Source organism: Schistocerca gregaria, chromosome 10, assembly GCF_023897955.1.
Source record: "Schistocerca gregaria isolate iqSchGreg1 chromosome 10, iqSchGreg1.2, whole genome shotgun sequence".
Classification (NCBI taxonomy): Eukaryota; Metazoa; Arthropoda; class Insecta; order Orthoptera; family Acrididae; genus Schistocerca; species Schistocerca gregaria.
Window position 1 is genome coordinate 133720005 of NC_064929.1, and position 16046 is coordinate 133736050.

A 16046-nucleotide genomic window follows, 5' to 3' on the forward strand; every position below is an offset into this window, starting at 1 on the left:
TTTGGAATGTCGAACAGCACCTCAGAAGCCCGCGGGGTCTCCACGCGTCGGCTGCAGACGCCAGACCTTCCGCCGCTACTGTGCTGGCCCTCCCCCAGTTTCGGCGACCTCATCTGCCTCCGGCACGACCCCGAAATTGCGCTCGCGCGTGCGAGAGCTCATTTGAAAAAAGAAAGTGAGTGAGTGAGCGTAATTAAGGGAGCAGAATGTAATTAGGTGCGAGCAGGCCAGCTGCCGTTCCATTAGCCGGCGGCGGCAGACGCGGCTGATCAAAGCGGCGCGCCGAGCGGCCGGATTAGCGGGCCGGGGTCCTGCGATCGATGCCCGGCGCGGGAGGCTGCACGCTTAAACTGGCGGCCGGGGTGGTTGCGGGGGCGTGGCGGCCCGCTGTCAGGACTGAAGCAGTGGGGCGGGTAAAGTACAGTGAGAAAACTTGTTGGAGGCACTAGATGAGAATGAAGCTGTAAGCTATCCATGGTGTCAATCTGCACATTCAGCGTTTCTGAAAAAAAATACACGACTTTTTGATCCAGTAGCCATTAACGACGGAATAGAATCACAGACGTTGGATGCGAGGGGACCTTGATTGAAATCAAAGGGTCCATTGATAGTGACCGGGCCAAATATCTCACGAAATAACCATCAAACGAAACAACTACAAAGAACGAAACTCGTCTAGCTTGAAGGGGGAAACCAAATGGCGCTATGGATGGCCCGCTAGATGGCGCTGCCATAGGTCAAACGGGTATCAACTGCGTTTTTTTAAATAGGAACCCTCATTTTTATTACATATTCGTGTAGAATGTAAAGAAATGTGAATGTTTTAGTTGGACCACTTTTTTTGCTTTGTGATAGATGGCGCTGTAATAGTCACAAACGTATAGATACGTAGTAACACGTAACATTCTGCCAGTGCGGACGGTATTTGCTTCGTGATACATTACCCGTGTTAAAATCGACCGTTACCAATTACGGAAAAGGTCGATATTGTGTTGATATATGGCTATTGTGATATATATAATTAAGGCGAGGCGGCCAAACATTTTTTCTGTGTGGATGCACACGAAGCTGGAACTCTTACGGGAATAGGCGAAACGCTGCGTGTAATGAGTTTAATGCCCAAAGGGCCCTACGTTAGTAGTTCGTGGATACGTTGAGAGTTTGGGTCTGACTTGGGGAGTGATAATTAGTCCGTGCAGTTGCAATGACCACTGTGTCCGGACGGCTTAGTGGTCGGAGCATCGGCCTTAGTATGTAGGAGACCCGTGTTCGAATCTCGGTCCTGCGCAAATTTTCAACTTCGCCCTTCACTTTCAAGCAATGCCAACTCGGAGCCAATGTCTGTAGTTCCTTGGAGTCTTACAAATTCTGAGTTTGGCCAATGACGTTCGAATTATATCAGAGCAGGCAAATTAACTGGAAGACCAGTCCAGTGGAATTAATGGGGAACAGATTGCAAGCTGAACATCAACACATGTCAGACAGTGGTAATGGAGTATTCAACTTGAGTCTGAAGCTCTTGGGCCCATGTTTGCTTACAAATAAGTTTGTGTTTGGGCGTGAGTTACCTTGAGCAGATCGCCGCAGTCTTACATTCTTTCACTCGTGTTTCGTTGGAGTTACAGCATCATCAGGGGGATTTTATTTTAGTTCATGTTGCCACATACTGTTTCCTTAGCCTTACAGACGTTTTTCCTTAGCAGGTTGTCATTTTTTTATGGTCTCGCCATTATCTTCACCTTGAAAACTCTACTTTCCAAAGTTCATTGTTTTTGTCTACGTAACTACGAAAAACACCAGCCATTGTAAACAGAGACAGTGAAAGTTCAAACGTACACTTCTTCCTTATGGCGAATATAATGGGGAAACAAAAAATAATGACAAACAGTGAAAGGAAAACAAATGTTATGCAAATCATAAAAAAAAAACAAAAACTATAGCATGTAGTGACAAGAAAGGAGAAAGATGAAAACCCCACTGATGATGCTGTAACTTCGTAAAATCGTGGTAAAAGAAGATAAAATTGTGTTTCGCTCAAGGCGAATACCATACACAAGCAATTTTAATGGTAGTGGAACGTAGTTGGTTAGAATCAGGCGATTTGAGGAAATCAGTCTAGGAAACTAAACGCTGAACGCAGCGGACGAGTTTGTGTATTTGGACAGCAAATTCACTGAAGATTCCCCTACGGCAGAGGATAAAAAATTGAGAAAAGCAACAGCAAGAATAGCTTTCCTGAAAGGGAAAAAGTTTTTTAACATCGAATATGAATTTAAATGTTAGGAAGCCTTTTCTAAAGGTGTATTTCCAGAGTATAGCTTTGTACGAAAATGAAACGTGGAGGATAAGCAGTTCAGACAAGAAGACAATAAAAACTTTTGAATGTTGCACTATAGAATAATGCGTGAGATTGTATTAGTTGGTCGGAATGATGAGATACTCTTTTAGATTAAGAAGAAATGAAATATGTGCCACATTTTGATTGAAGGAAGTAATGGGTCCAGAAGAGACATCCCAAGGTATCAAGGAATTTTGAGACATGAAGGAAACATCAATTCAGCGTTCTGAGGGACGGAGGGATGGAGGGAGGGAGGAAGGGAGGGAGGGAAAGAGGGAGAGGGTAAAAATTGTAGATTACAGTAAGCAGGTTCAAATGGATGTGGGATGCAGTAGTTATTGGGAGATGAAGAGGCTTGCACGGGATAGAGTAGTGTGAAGAACTGCATCAAATACTCAATTCTTTATTATTAAATTCTTAAGCTGTCCGATGCTTGTGGTTTCCAATAAAGTAGTGATTTCAGAATACAGATTCTGCGTCATATCCCTGCTATTGTCCCTCTCATCCTCAGTATGTTACAAACTCCTCCTTTCTTAAAATATATGTGGATAAAAATCATACATCAAGTTCGCAAATTTTCTTTACCGGTTTCGATTCATTACCCAGCAATTTTCAGATCAGTCTGAAATGTTGAGCGTTTTTGTGTCACTCACTACTCATCGTCGTATTTTAGAGCCCTAGTTAAATAAAAAATTACAGAGACGTATAATGAAAATCAGACACTGAACATCATTTTAGTTTGATCTTAAGTGGCTAAGTAATCAGCCGAAACTGGTAATCAGGAAAGAAAATTTGCTATCTTGATGTAGGGATTTTATCGAGACATTTTTAAGTCAACAGATCGCATATCTCCCCATAGTGAAAATGTCAAAGAATAACATTCTTATTTCTTGCACTAAAGTTAATAATTTTTCCTAATCCATGTTTTGCGTGTGGGAACATGGTCCGATTCTACCAAAGAAAACTGTTTTGAATTCAGCGTCTCCGAAGTCTGTATGTTCACACGTTGAATTCGCGTGCCTAAAAAAAAAATTGTCTCGATCTCTTGAACTGCCAGTACAATACTAGATGCCGTCCTCGGTGGAAAAAACTGCACAGCGCACATCTCAGAAATACACCTCAAACAATATTCGCAGACAAGACCTTCCAGTAATACAGCAATAGTTGATATTGAGCGTCCTGTGCGTTGTATTCAGGGCTGCCAACCATCCAGTATTACAAGAGATTTCCCATGTAACAGTACAAAAAAATTTTTCCCATATGGGTATTGTACGTCGAGCTAAAATACAGTGATTAATAATTCACCGTTAATTTACCTTACTCCTTTCCCGAAAATTACACGAATATTACGAATATGTGGCACCGATTAATATATTTAAGTGTGCACTTGTCTTGTAATACGTTTGTTGGAATCGTAATACGGTACATCGCAATACTTACTTGTTATTAGACAGTGTATTTAAGTTTGAACTTGCCTTAGTTAAACTGTATGTAGTCTAAGTCAACTATGATTGTAGATTAATGGTGATTTTGAAACTTCGCAGTATTTCGACGTAAGATTTGCTCAGTCATCTTCCACAAACATCATCATCTGAAAAGACACGTATGTGTTCTCCCTAAGCATCGTAATGTGTTAGCGACAGCATTGTACAAAGCGCGTAACCGGTTACTCAATAAAATTTTGCAGGTGTTTACACTTACTAGTTTTACGAGTGATCACACCCTGTGATCCGGAAGGAGCATTCAGCGTGAAAGTGGTGTAATACCTGATACAAATATCTACGCTGTCTTACAAATATATTTTCTAAATTACAACGAAAAATTTAAACATAATACAGGAACATGAATTTTCGATAATTATGCTCTCGAAATATTTAGTTGGAATAAAGAAGCGAGCATAATTTGTTTGCCCAACCAGCTAGACGGGGTTACATGACTGTAATAATTTTCAGTCGTTAAGAGACCACACCACAACTTGAATTGTAGTGCGATCGTTCTTCATGTTCTGAGTACATGTGCCAGGCTAAGATTAACATATGTAAACACTGAAATACTTAGAATACATTACTCACACACACTGTTTCTGCAACTTCATATACATTTCAGCTATACTACACAGAATGCACAAGGAGATACACCAATACAACGAAACAGTGAACTCATTCCCATTAACGCCTGTTTAGTCTGGTGCACTAGGGATGTTTCGCAAGTGCGACATCGATTGATGTAGGTGTGGTTGCTGTCAAAATAAATACTGAAAAAGTGACATTTCATGGAGTTCTACACTCGAATAAAGAAATATTTTGTTTTAAGGAAAAGTGTATAAATGATGAAGACAAGTGTGAAAGTCCTCATGGAATTGTACAAGTGAGACCAATTGTGAACATATGAATCATGGCCTTTACTCCATGGGAAGACAAGTAATGTCATGGCGAAAGCAACGTACGGAGGAAAACTGTGCGGAACGTGAAAGGAGTTTTTGCAAAAAATCGAAAATTGAGTTGACAGGAGTAGCATAAGTCGAAGAACCTACATGCACTGTTTTTTTTTCTTAATTGGGAAATGAGGTTTTAGAACATGTCAACAGAAAAGTTACTGCTGTAAACCTTTAATGAATTACTGTTTACTCGTAACCAGTGACAGCCACCACTGTATGACAGAGTGTGTAATCAGTACATACACAGAGAACTGGTTTCTTGGCAGCTTTCACGAAATAAGAACTTCTCAGCAAGATGGGAACGATCTTCGAAATGAATGTATAACGAAGAAATAGAGAAGCATCGCTGTATGAACACTGTGAATGAATACGTTAAATACGATTTTCTGCAAGCAAAACAGTGAAACGGAAATTTCGCTGCAGTATGAAATGACTTTCAGAAACAAGTCTCTCATCACTCAATGAAATACGTCTAGAATAATGTAAGAAATGTATTTATTGTTAAGAATAGCATAATAAAGCGAGAATCAGAAAAAAGAACAGGATGTCAACTCACCTCCGCGGTTCTCACTATCCGCTGGCTTCACTTGAATAGGACGGTTCATCTGAAACACACAGAGGCGGCTGTCACACACTGACATTCATTCACATCCTGTTCCAGAAATGAAATACACAGTTTTTCTAAATACACACGTAAGGTGCCATGCGAAAAAAACGTATTCGCAAATCTATTCTCTGCAATTTGTGTGCAATAACTAATGCTACGCACAGTATCCAAAGTGACCTAGTGAAAATGTTCTTTCTTTTTACGCAAGACAATTTTTTGCCTATATTTCACAAATTTTCATTTTACACGGCCTTGGATAAGAGTTGAAAGCCCCTTTTCTAGTGGAAACTGAAAACTAGTTGCTATAAAATAACAAATTGTGAAACATTAACAAAAAGAATGTGTTCTTGTTTCATAAATAAAATGAGTAACCAAGAATACATAATCAAGTTAGTTAAAATGTATGTCTTATTCATCTTTTATGAAAACAAGTCCATACATTTATTCAGATTTTGGATATCACACACACACACACACACACACACACACACACACACACACACACACAACTATACATGTACGAGGGTTTGATCTTTAATACTGGCAACTATTTATTTACAGCTCGTAGAAAATAGATACGTGTTTCAAAGTTTTACTGACCTTCAGAGTAGTCACCAGCATTGTGTATAACCCGTTGCCAGCGATGTGGAAGTCGTAGGATACTCTTAGCAGTGCCAGTTGTGTTGACAGTTCGAGCGGCGCGGTCTATTGCCCTACGAATTTATAGCAGTTCTGAAGCGAATGCCGTGAAGTGTTTCCTTCAGTTAAGAACTCGAACTCACGAGTGCTTAAGTCAGGGGAGTGCAGTAGGTGGTATAGCACTTAGCAGCCCCATCCGTCAAACAAATCAGTAACAGCTTGCACTGTACGTGCTTGAGCATTGTCCTGCAAAATGATAGTCAGTTCCTGCAGAAAATGTCTTCACCTCTGTCACTGTGCCGTTAATTTTTGGAACCAAACCTACGACCAGCTTGGATATAGAAGTGATGACACTTTCTGCAGGACCTGACCATCATTTTGCAGGACAGTGCTCAAGCACGTACAGTGCAAGCTGTTACTGATTTGTTTGACGGATGGGGCTGCTAAGTGCTATACCACCTACTGATTTGTTTGACTGATGCGGCTGCTAAGTGCTTTACCATCTACTCCACACCTCTTACTTAAGCCCTCGTGAGTTCAACACGATTTCTGAACTAAAGGAAACACTTCACAGCATTCGCTTCAGAACTGCTACAAATTCGTCGGGCAATAGACCGCGCCGCTCGAACTGTCAACACAACTTGCACTGCTAACAGTATCCTACGACTTCCACATCGCTGGCAACGGGCTATACATAATACTGGCGACTACTTTGAAAGTCAGTACAAATTTGAAACACGTATCTATTTTGTACGAGCTGTAAAGAAATAGTTGTCGCTATTAAAGTTGCAACCCTCGTAGTAACTGTGTTTTATTCAGTATTCCTACTTTCCTTATTTTTATAACATACGCAAATCTGACATGTTCTATATCACACGTCAGTTCCAATGTTACTTCTATTAATTTTTAAGAGGTAATAAACCTAGAAAAGTAGGTACCTAATTGTTAGAATCAACATTATTTTGATGATGTAAGATCAAGGTGATGTACGAATCTTGTACTAAAAATACGTTCATGAAGAGATACTGTTAAAATGCCTCACGAACTCCCAAATGGATGACTTACAAAGCACTATATCCAGTGTAGAAAAGGAACTGAGCCATTCATACCCAAATACGAAAAGTGCATTTAATAATAAGTGAAAGTAGTGAACCATTACGTGTTATTCTTAACATCTAAAAGGTGTTCGTAATGAACCTTTGGCTGCTGCAGAAGGAGACCATGAATAACGAGCGATCATAGGACAATGGAACTTTGTGGTAACATTTGTAAGGTCATGAGGGAGAGAAATAACGAAAAAAAGAAAGAACCATTTTAATTTCCACCTGGAGGGTAACATTTGTTAATAGCATAACATATTTACGTTCCAGGTTACAAACATCGCTCTGTTTGACGATCATATTCATCCATACAGCCTGGATCCGCACTAGAGCCTTCACTGCTGTCGCCTGGAACTGCTCATATGGGATATTGGCCGTCTCCCTGTCCTTCAAGTAAATCTGAGAGCCAGAAATCATAAGGGTTCATAGCGAGTATTCTTGGTGGCGACGCAGTTTGGAATGATCGGCCAGTGCTTCGGTTATCTGCAAATGTGTTACGCAGGAACCGACTGCCTTCTAGAGTAGTGCGTTGGTACTCCTGAAGAGCAGCAGCATTGTTGCTGGTGTTTTGACGGAACAGCTTCACGAGTAAAGAAGCCCTGCACATGCGCACTAGCCTCTGTACCTGGCAAGTGTCACTTCTGGCCAGAACAGTCATATGTGAACTTACATTATGTAGAAGCTAAATGAATTCGAAAGTGAACAAATTGTTGGTGTTCGTACAGTGGGTGATTTCGTAACCAAGGGAGACAGTTTTAGGTGTTTCAAGAGGAATCGCATCTAAGACTTACACCGCATACAATTAACACAACGAAACTGTGTGTTGAGTGATCGCGACAGATAGTCGTTGAAGAGGATTGTGACGAAAACTAAGAGAACGACATCTGAAAAACTCAATTCAGAACTGAACGTCGCACTCCTGAATTCTGCGAACACCGAAACAAGACGAAGGGACATCCATATACTGGTAATTACGGAGCAGAATCAAATTCCAAAACCACACATCAATGATAAAAATGAGGTAACGGGATAAAGTTGTGTTGGAGCCGTAAAACTGGGCTATTCAACATGGAAAGAAAGCAATGTGAATTTTATTTAACACTGTTTCCAACTTCTGACCGATTTAAGTTGAAAGAGTGAAACACGGCGGGGATTCGATGACGACTTGAGGAGCCATGTATGGTATTCCATGAGCCCCATCTTTACTGTTCAAGGTCGCATTATTGCCAAAGATTGTGTGATCGTTTTGGCTAAAAAGGTCCATCCAGTGGTACAATGTTTGTTTCACAGTGGTAACACCGTGTTACGAGACGGGAACGCCCCATTTCACAGGATCGGTTTTGTGAGCACGAAGATGAATTGTCGCTTGTCCTCTGGCCAGCACAGTTACCAGACCTCAATATTACTGAGTCTTTCTGGTCTACTTTGGAGAGAAGAGGGCGTAATCACTACCCACCTCCATCACGTAAGCAGAACTAGCCACTGCACTGCAGGAAGAATAGTGTAACATTCGCTTGAACACAGTACAGGATTTCTATCCATACAGAGACGGCTGGAAGCTATTTTCAATGCCAGCGGGTTTCCTACACCGCTAATGTGTTATGTTCCTGTTTTTTCCATATTTTTGTGCACCTTCGCGTTAGTACACTACATTCGATTAAAACTGCGTCTTCGAAAAGAATAAAAAGCTAAGAAATTATACTTAATGTGTGTAAGGAATGTGTTGTTAGATATGTAGATGATATGAGGATATCTAAAACTTGAAATAGAGTGCAGATTGAGATTTTCACTCTGCAGCGGAGTGTGCGCTGATATGAAACTTCCTGGCAGATTAAAACTGTGTGCAGGTCCGAGACTCGAACTCGGGACCTCTGCCTTTCGCGGGCAAGTGCTCTACCAACTGAGCAAACCAAGCACGACTCGCGCCCCCTCCTCACAGCTTTACTTCTGTCAGTACCGCGTCTCCTACCTTCCAAACTTTACAGAAGCTCTTCTGCGAACCTTGCAGAACTAGCACTCCTGAAAGAAAGGATATTGCGGAGACATGATGCTGTGGTGTATCGAGAGGTTGCAACAATGGAAAATTGTACTGAAATGCAGGAGGATCTGCAGCGAATTGACGCATGGTGCACGGAATGGCAATTGAATCTCAATGTAGCGAAGTGTAATGTGGTGCGAATACATAGAAAGATAGGTCCCTTATCATTTAGCTACAAAATAGCAGGTCAGCAACTGGAAGCAGTTAATTCCATAAATTATCTGGGAGTATGCATTAGGAGTGATTTAAAATGGAATGATCATATAAAGTTGATCGTCGGTAAAGCAGATGCCAGACTGAGATTCATTGGAAGAATCCTAAGGAAATGCAATCCGACAACAAAGGAAGTAGGTTACAGTACGCTTGTTCGCCCAATGCTTGAATACTGCTCAGCAGTGTGGGATCCGCACCAGGTAGGGTTGATAGAACAGATAGAGAAGATCCAACGGAGAGCAGCGCGCTTCGTTACAGGATCATTTAGTAATTGCGAAAGCGTTACGGAGATGATAGATAAACTCCAGTGGAAGACTCTGCAGGAGAGACGCTCAGTAGCTCGGTACGGGCTTTTGGTGAAGTTTCGAGAACATACCTTCACCGAAGAGTCAAGCAGTATATTGCTCCCTCCTACGTATATCTCGTGAAGAGACCATGAGGATAAAATCAGAGAGATTAGAGCCCACACAGAAGCATACCGACAATCCTTCTTTCCACGTACAATACGAGACTGGAATAGAAGGGAGAACCGATAGAGGTTCTCAGGGTACCCTCCGCCACACACCGTCAGGTGGTTTGCGGAGTACGGATGTAGATGTAGATGTAGATGTAGACATGGTTTAGTCACAGCCTCGGGGATGTTTCCAGAATGAGGTTTCCACTCTGCAGCGGAGGTGCCCTGATATGAAACTTCATCGCAGATTATAACTGTGTGCCGGACCGAGACTCGAACTCAAGACCTTTGCCTTTCGCGGGCAAGTGCTCTGTAAAGATTGGAAGGTAGGAGACGAGGTACTGACAGAAGTAAAGCTGTGAGGACGGGGCGTGAGTCGTGCTCGGGTATCTCAGTTGGTAGAGCACTTACCCGCGAAAGGCAAAGGTCCCGAGTTCGAGTCTCGGTCCTGCACACGGTTTTAAACTGCCAGGAAGTTTCATAGAGTACAGATATCTGACATGTGTAACACGGATAAGTATCCAGTGGAACTCAACCTGGTTGACAGGCACGGGGACGTCTTTCCTCGCTGCTCAAGTCTATGCCACAGTTCACCAACCACAGTGGCTGGTGAGTGGTTGCCTGCCAGTATCCTGGCAATCCAAAGTTGGGTGCTTCCATTGGTTAAGAGATCTGGAGAACGTGCTGGACTGGGCAACAGTCAAACTCTCTCGGTATTGAGCTCATTTGTTAGATGGCGCCTTCACGGTGCTGATATTATGAAGGCCAGAAAAATAGAATTGTATAAAAAACATTCTAAAATTTCTGTTTCCAAAGTTTTTTTATCAGTTCTATTACCGCATTTTTGTTGCCCTTCATCGACGTTCCTCTCTGTCTCATATTGCAGTTTTCTTTACGGTGTACACTGAGGTGACAAAAGTCATGAGACACCTCCTAGTATCGAATAGGACTTCGTCCTGCAGGCGTTGTGCAGTAAATTGACGTGGTTTGGCTTCCACAAGTCGGTGGAGGTCCTCTACTGAAATAGTGAGCCATGGTGCTTCTACAGCCGTCTGTAACTGCGAAAGTGTTACCGGCGCAGGATTTTGTCCACGAGCTGTTTATTATGTCCCACACATGTTTAATGGTGACCAAGTGATTCACTCGAACTGTCCAGAAACTTCTTCAAACCAATCGCGAATAGTTTTGGCCCTGTGACATGGCTTATTGTCATTCATCACATTTCCATCATTGTGGTCTCCAGGTATCCGAGGATAACTATTTACAATGAAAGATAGGTTCAGTTGGACAAGAGGATCCAGTCCGTTCCATTTTTACCACAGCCCACGCCATTGGGGAATCACCATCAGCTTGCATTGTGCGTTGTTATGACATGCCCATGGCTTCGTGGGATCTGCACCCCACGCGAACCCTACCATCAGCATTTACCATCTGAAATCGGGACTCATCTGACAACGCCATATCAGTCTGATGTCACGAGCCCAGGAGAGGCGCTGCAGAGCATGTCATGCTGTTACCAAAGGCATTCACGCCAATTGTCTATGGCCATGGACCATTAAACGCCGGGTTTCGCTGTGCCGTCCTGACTGACACTTCTTCGAGCATTGATTTCTGAGGTTACTTGACGCAATGTTTCTTGTCTGTTAGCACTGACAGTTGATCGCAAACACCGCCACACTCGGCCGTTAAGTGAAGGCTGTCAGCCAATGCACTGTTCGTGGTGAGAATGCTTCAAATGTGGATCTAGGAATATTGCGCAATGGAACGTCCCATGCGTCTAGCTCCAACTACCATTCCTGAGAGTCTGTAAATTCCACTCTTGGTGCCTTAATAACGTCGGACCCTTTTTCACATGAATCACCTCAGCACAAATGACAGGACCTTTTAATCATTCTGTGTCCGATACTACCGTCATCTGTATACGTGCATGTCGCTGTCCTGCGACTTTTGTCATCTCAGTGTGGGTTCACTTTTTCGCCTTGTAATTACAAGCTCATCCTTTTTATGTCTTTTAGTTAGATCTTAATAGTTAACTAGTAATAGAAGACGCACTGGTGATCAGAGTACCAAGACACCAGTTAGTGAACATTAACACGGCGCGTATCCACCCACCGCCTTGGTGGCAGCTTCATCTCTGCTGGAAACACTTTCAGTGAGGTGTCTGAATGCCTGTGGAGAAACGGGTGCCAAATATTCGTCAAAAACCGAAACCAGAGAAGGGTCTGGCGCGAAGTCGACGTTCTGAATGCATCTAAGCATTATGGGACTTAACATCTGAGGTCATCAGTCCCCTAGACTTTGAACTACTTAAACCTAACTAACGAAAGGACATCAGATACATCCATGACCGAGGCAGGATTTGAACTTGAGACCGTAGCAGCATCGCAGTTCCGGACTGAAGCTCCGAGAACCGCTCGGCCAGGGATGTTACTGCCCACAAAGCACTGCCTCTGAGACAGTGCCATACGACACTGTACTGGTGACAAAATCGATCATCGTCTCCGAACTGTTCCTCTACTGTACACTGTGCACATTGCTGTGAAATTTTTTCATATGCTTCATCACTGAGCGTTCTCGACGGTAATATCGGAACCACACCCTGACTGCGAAAAACAACTCCGTTACCGTAACATCAACCCTATTTCATTGTTGACACTGCACAAGAAGACAGGTAAAGTGTTCCAGTCATTAGCTATAGATAGTGTGGTTCAAACCGCAAATCACTCTTTTTCCGTCACCCAGTGTCCAGTGGAGGCACTCTTGACACCACATCAAACATTATTTAGCATCGACTACAGAAATGTATGAAACTTCCTGGCAGATTAAAACTGTGTGCCGGACCGAGACTCGAACACGGGACCAGGTAGGAGACGAGGTACTGGCAAAAGTAAAGCTGTGATGACGGGGCGGGAGTCGTGCTTGGGTAGCTCAGTTGGCAGAGCACTTGCCCGCAAAAGGCAAAGGTCCCGAGTTCGACTCTCGGTCCGGCACACAGTTTTAATCTGCCAGGAAGTTTCATATCAGCGCACACTCCTCTGCAGAGTGAAAATCTCATTCTAGAGACAGAAATGTAAAGTTTGTGAGCAGCTGCTCGACCACTGTGCTCCATTCCTTTTGACTCCTTGCGCAAAGTCATTGTGCTAGCTGGACTCTTCACATTATTTTGGAATTCAAGGTTGGTTACTTCCGTAAATTTCATACGGTTTTCTTACAACCGAGGTCCACAAGGCTTGACACTCTTTGTCCGCCAGCACCTGAGGTCTGCACGGTCTTGCTTTAGCTGTGGGGTTCCTTTGTGTTCCCACTTGACAGTCACGTCACCAATAGTTGGATCGGCCAGCCTTAGTTGGGTTGAAATGTTCCTGATAGTTATGTTACTTAGAAGATATCCAATGAGTAGTCCACTTTGGAAGTCACTGAGCGGTCCCCACCGACGGATTCTGCTTATACTGCTTCTCTATTGAAAACACAGGACACCCTGTCTCCATTTATACTGACGACTGCGTCTCCTGTAACATCTAGCGATCAACTGCGCATTAAAGGGATTTCTGTAACTTTCGATCAGATAGTGTACAACTGAAACCTCCCTCAGAGCCTTCCTTACTTCTGCCAGTTTCTGTACGTGACAGCTTTCAATATGAAGATCCACTCTGCCGTAGAGAGTACTCTTGAGAGATTGCAGGGCACTCTCACTAGTGATTTGGTGTAGGGAATACGATCTACGGTGATTTGACTTCATACATGGTGATGAAATTGTGGGCAGTAAAAGCACAGCATTGGTGGGGCGACAAAGCGCGTTTTTTTTCTTTTTTTTCTTTTTTGGAGAACGGTGAGGAGACATTTCAGGTATGCCGTGCCATGGTCGCATTGTGCAGAAACACATTAAGCTTTGGTGCCAGACATCCAAGTATATGGCCTAGCGCCGAAAAGTCGCCGACAGTGCATTGTAGGCCTTGTTAGCGAGCAAGCCACCAAAAGAAATGAAAAATTCTGTAAATGTCCGTGGGACAGGAAAACTGGCGCCCAGAAGTGCACATTCCGTTTAAAAACATGTTTTTTCAATGCGATTTTATGGTCGTTAACTGCAAACTTTGAAATGGGCGCAACATGGGAGATAACAAGCTTTTTATGGAGAGCTGTGCTTCCACCCTGTATTGTGTTAGCAAAAGACACGGCAAACGTGTGGGAAATAGGCTGTGAAGCTGAATTTTTTTCTGTTTTCTGCCAATTAACTTTAAGTCTCTGATTGGTCAAATTGGTTTGCAGTGCAAAGACCATTCTCTGAGCTTAGAATGCCGGGCTCCAGCTCGTGATTGGGTTGTGCAAAATTAAGGGAAGTCAAAAAACAGAAATGTGCTTTTGGAACTGAAGTGAGGAGGCAACACATAAAAAGAGGGACCGTCACTCTTGTACCAGTCTCTTGTACTGGTGCTTCGCTAGTAAAGGACTACAGGTCTCTGCCTAAACGGTAAGACTTTGCTAGGGCGCGACCTGGAGCCTGTGCCAGTCACCTCTTGGACAATCAGAGGAACTGCTTATATCATCATGGTCGCAATGAGTGACACGTGGGTGTACTTATTTGTCCTAAGCCGTCTAAACATTTGACGTTTTCAGACTCCTACAGTCGTGGCACAGAGTCAAACTGGTTTGGCAGACCAGCAAACGGGTCCAACTGCACACTGGAATCCTTCGGGGTTTCAGAGGCTCTTCGGGAAGTAACTGCGTTCTGAATTAACCGAACGCGAGACCGAGCACTTTCAGTTTTCGGGAACGCGCATTTAATAATAGATTTCCGCCGTCCATGGCTTCAGTCGCCGAACGCATCGTAGTGTGGCTCCTCGACCAGTGGGATGGTAAAGAATTCGCTGCTGCGACGTAGCGCTATAGTATCTATTTCTCAGTACCCTGTTCTTTCGAACAACATTTTTCCTTTTTTTGTATGGTAGAATGAAGATGCTTGGTGGTGGCGTAGTTTGATAGCATGACCTACATTCAAGTGTATCAAGCGAGATAGAGCGAGTAGTGTCGTGTGTCAATCCCCAGCAGATCACTTTGTCCACCATAGATCCAATTTTAGTAAGGCTTTAGTTAAATATTTTTGTACGATTTTTCTTTAATAATTTTGTTGTCTTGTTTAAGATCAATAAATCGATTGTGAATTAGACTACAACTTCTCCCTGATTTCTGATTAACAGTTCATTCGCACTTTTATGGCAGTCTAGATCAGAATCATAAGGAGTAGCTTTTTCTATTTGGTGTCCACTGCATGCATCTTTTACATCATTAACCGGAATCGTCTTTCACGCTGTTTGTTTCGAAACATTTGGAAAATCCTTAGTGGTGCTCGTGTGTCTCTATGAACTGAATGATCCAGGTTCAATTCTGGGCACAGCTGAGAAGTTTCCTCTCGTTGGAGAACTGGAAGGAGATTCATTCAACGGATTGAGGAGCTTCTGGTGTGAGTAGCAGCGGCTTTAGATTGAGGGTAAGTGACGTTGCCCAGGACAGCTGTGTTCCAGGACCTTTTGCCACTCCATACTGGATATGATGTCGTTATGTGGCGTATGATGATAAATGAACTGGTAGTCATTGAGGGCACTCTGACCCCGAAAGAGGATTAAGTTTTCATTTTTTAGGGAGGTTGGAGAGAGGTACTGGAAAAAGTCCTCCTCGGAGGGCACGTCGTGGAACCTACCTGGGTAGCGCAGTCGGTAGGAGCATTGCCCCTGAATGGCAAGGTTGCAGCTTCGAGTACTGTCTACAGTACTGTTTTAATCTGCGAGATCATGTTGTGTTGCTGAGTGAAAGATTTATTCTGAAAAAAAGTACTTATTTAGTCTTCAAAAAACATTAAGAAAATATTTCGTTCTGCCAAAATATGAACTCTGCCTGATGTACAAGCAGTAGTAGTTGACCCAAAATTGAAATCGGTGACACGCCGTTAGTGATATATTTGTACTCTGTCAGTACAATTCTCTCCAGTGCCATAATTACGCAAAACCTTGTTATACGTGTATGAAGCAGAAGGTGGTTGACATGTACGTCTATAAGGAATAGTTGTGGGCCCCTTTGGGACTCGATTCGTGATTATTTTTTCTTTGCTCAACACAATATTTTTCGCGTCGGGAATTATTCAGTACCAAATTGTAAATTCCTTTTCGTTTGGAATGATGTCTGTTTAGTAGGTCATATACATGTATAGTGAATAGTACTGGATCCA

At 43.0% G+C, this 16046-nt stretch overlaps 1 protein-coding gene across 6 annotated transcripts in view; it reads right to left on the minus strand.

The window, feature by feature from the left end:
* The window catches only part of LOC126293440 (CUGBP Elav-like family member 4), a 669441-nt gene that overhangs the window by 589730 nt on the left and 63665 nt on the right, over positions 1-16046 (minus strand). For all 6 annotated transcript variants that reach the window (XM_049986670.1, XM_049986672.1, XM_049986673.1 and 3 more), the window contains exon 2: positions 5332-5380. In XM_049986670.1, the coding sequence (XP_049842627.1) occupies positions 5332-5380 (49 nt within the window). The remainder of the gene's footprint in view (positions 1-5331; positions 5381-16046) is intronic.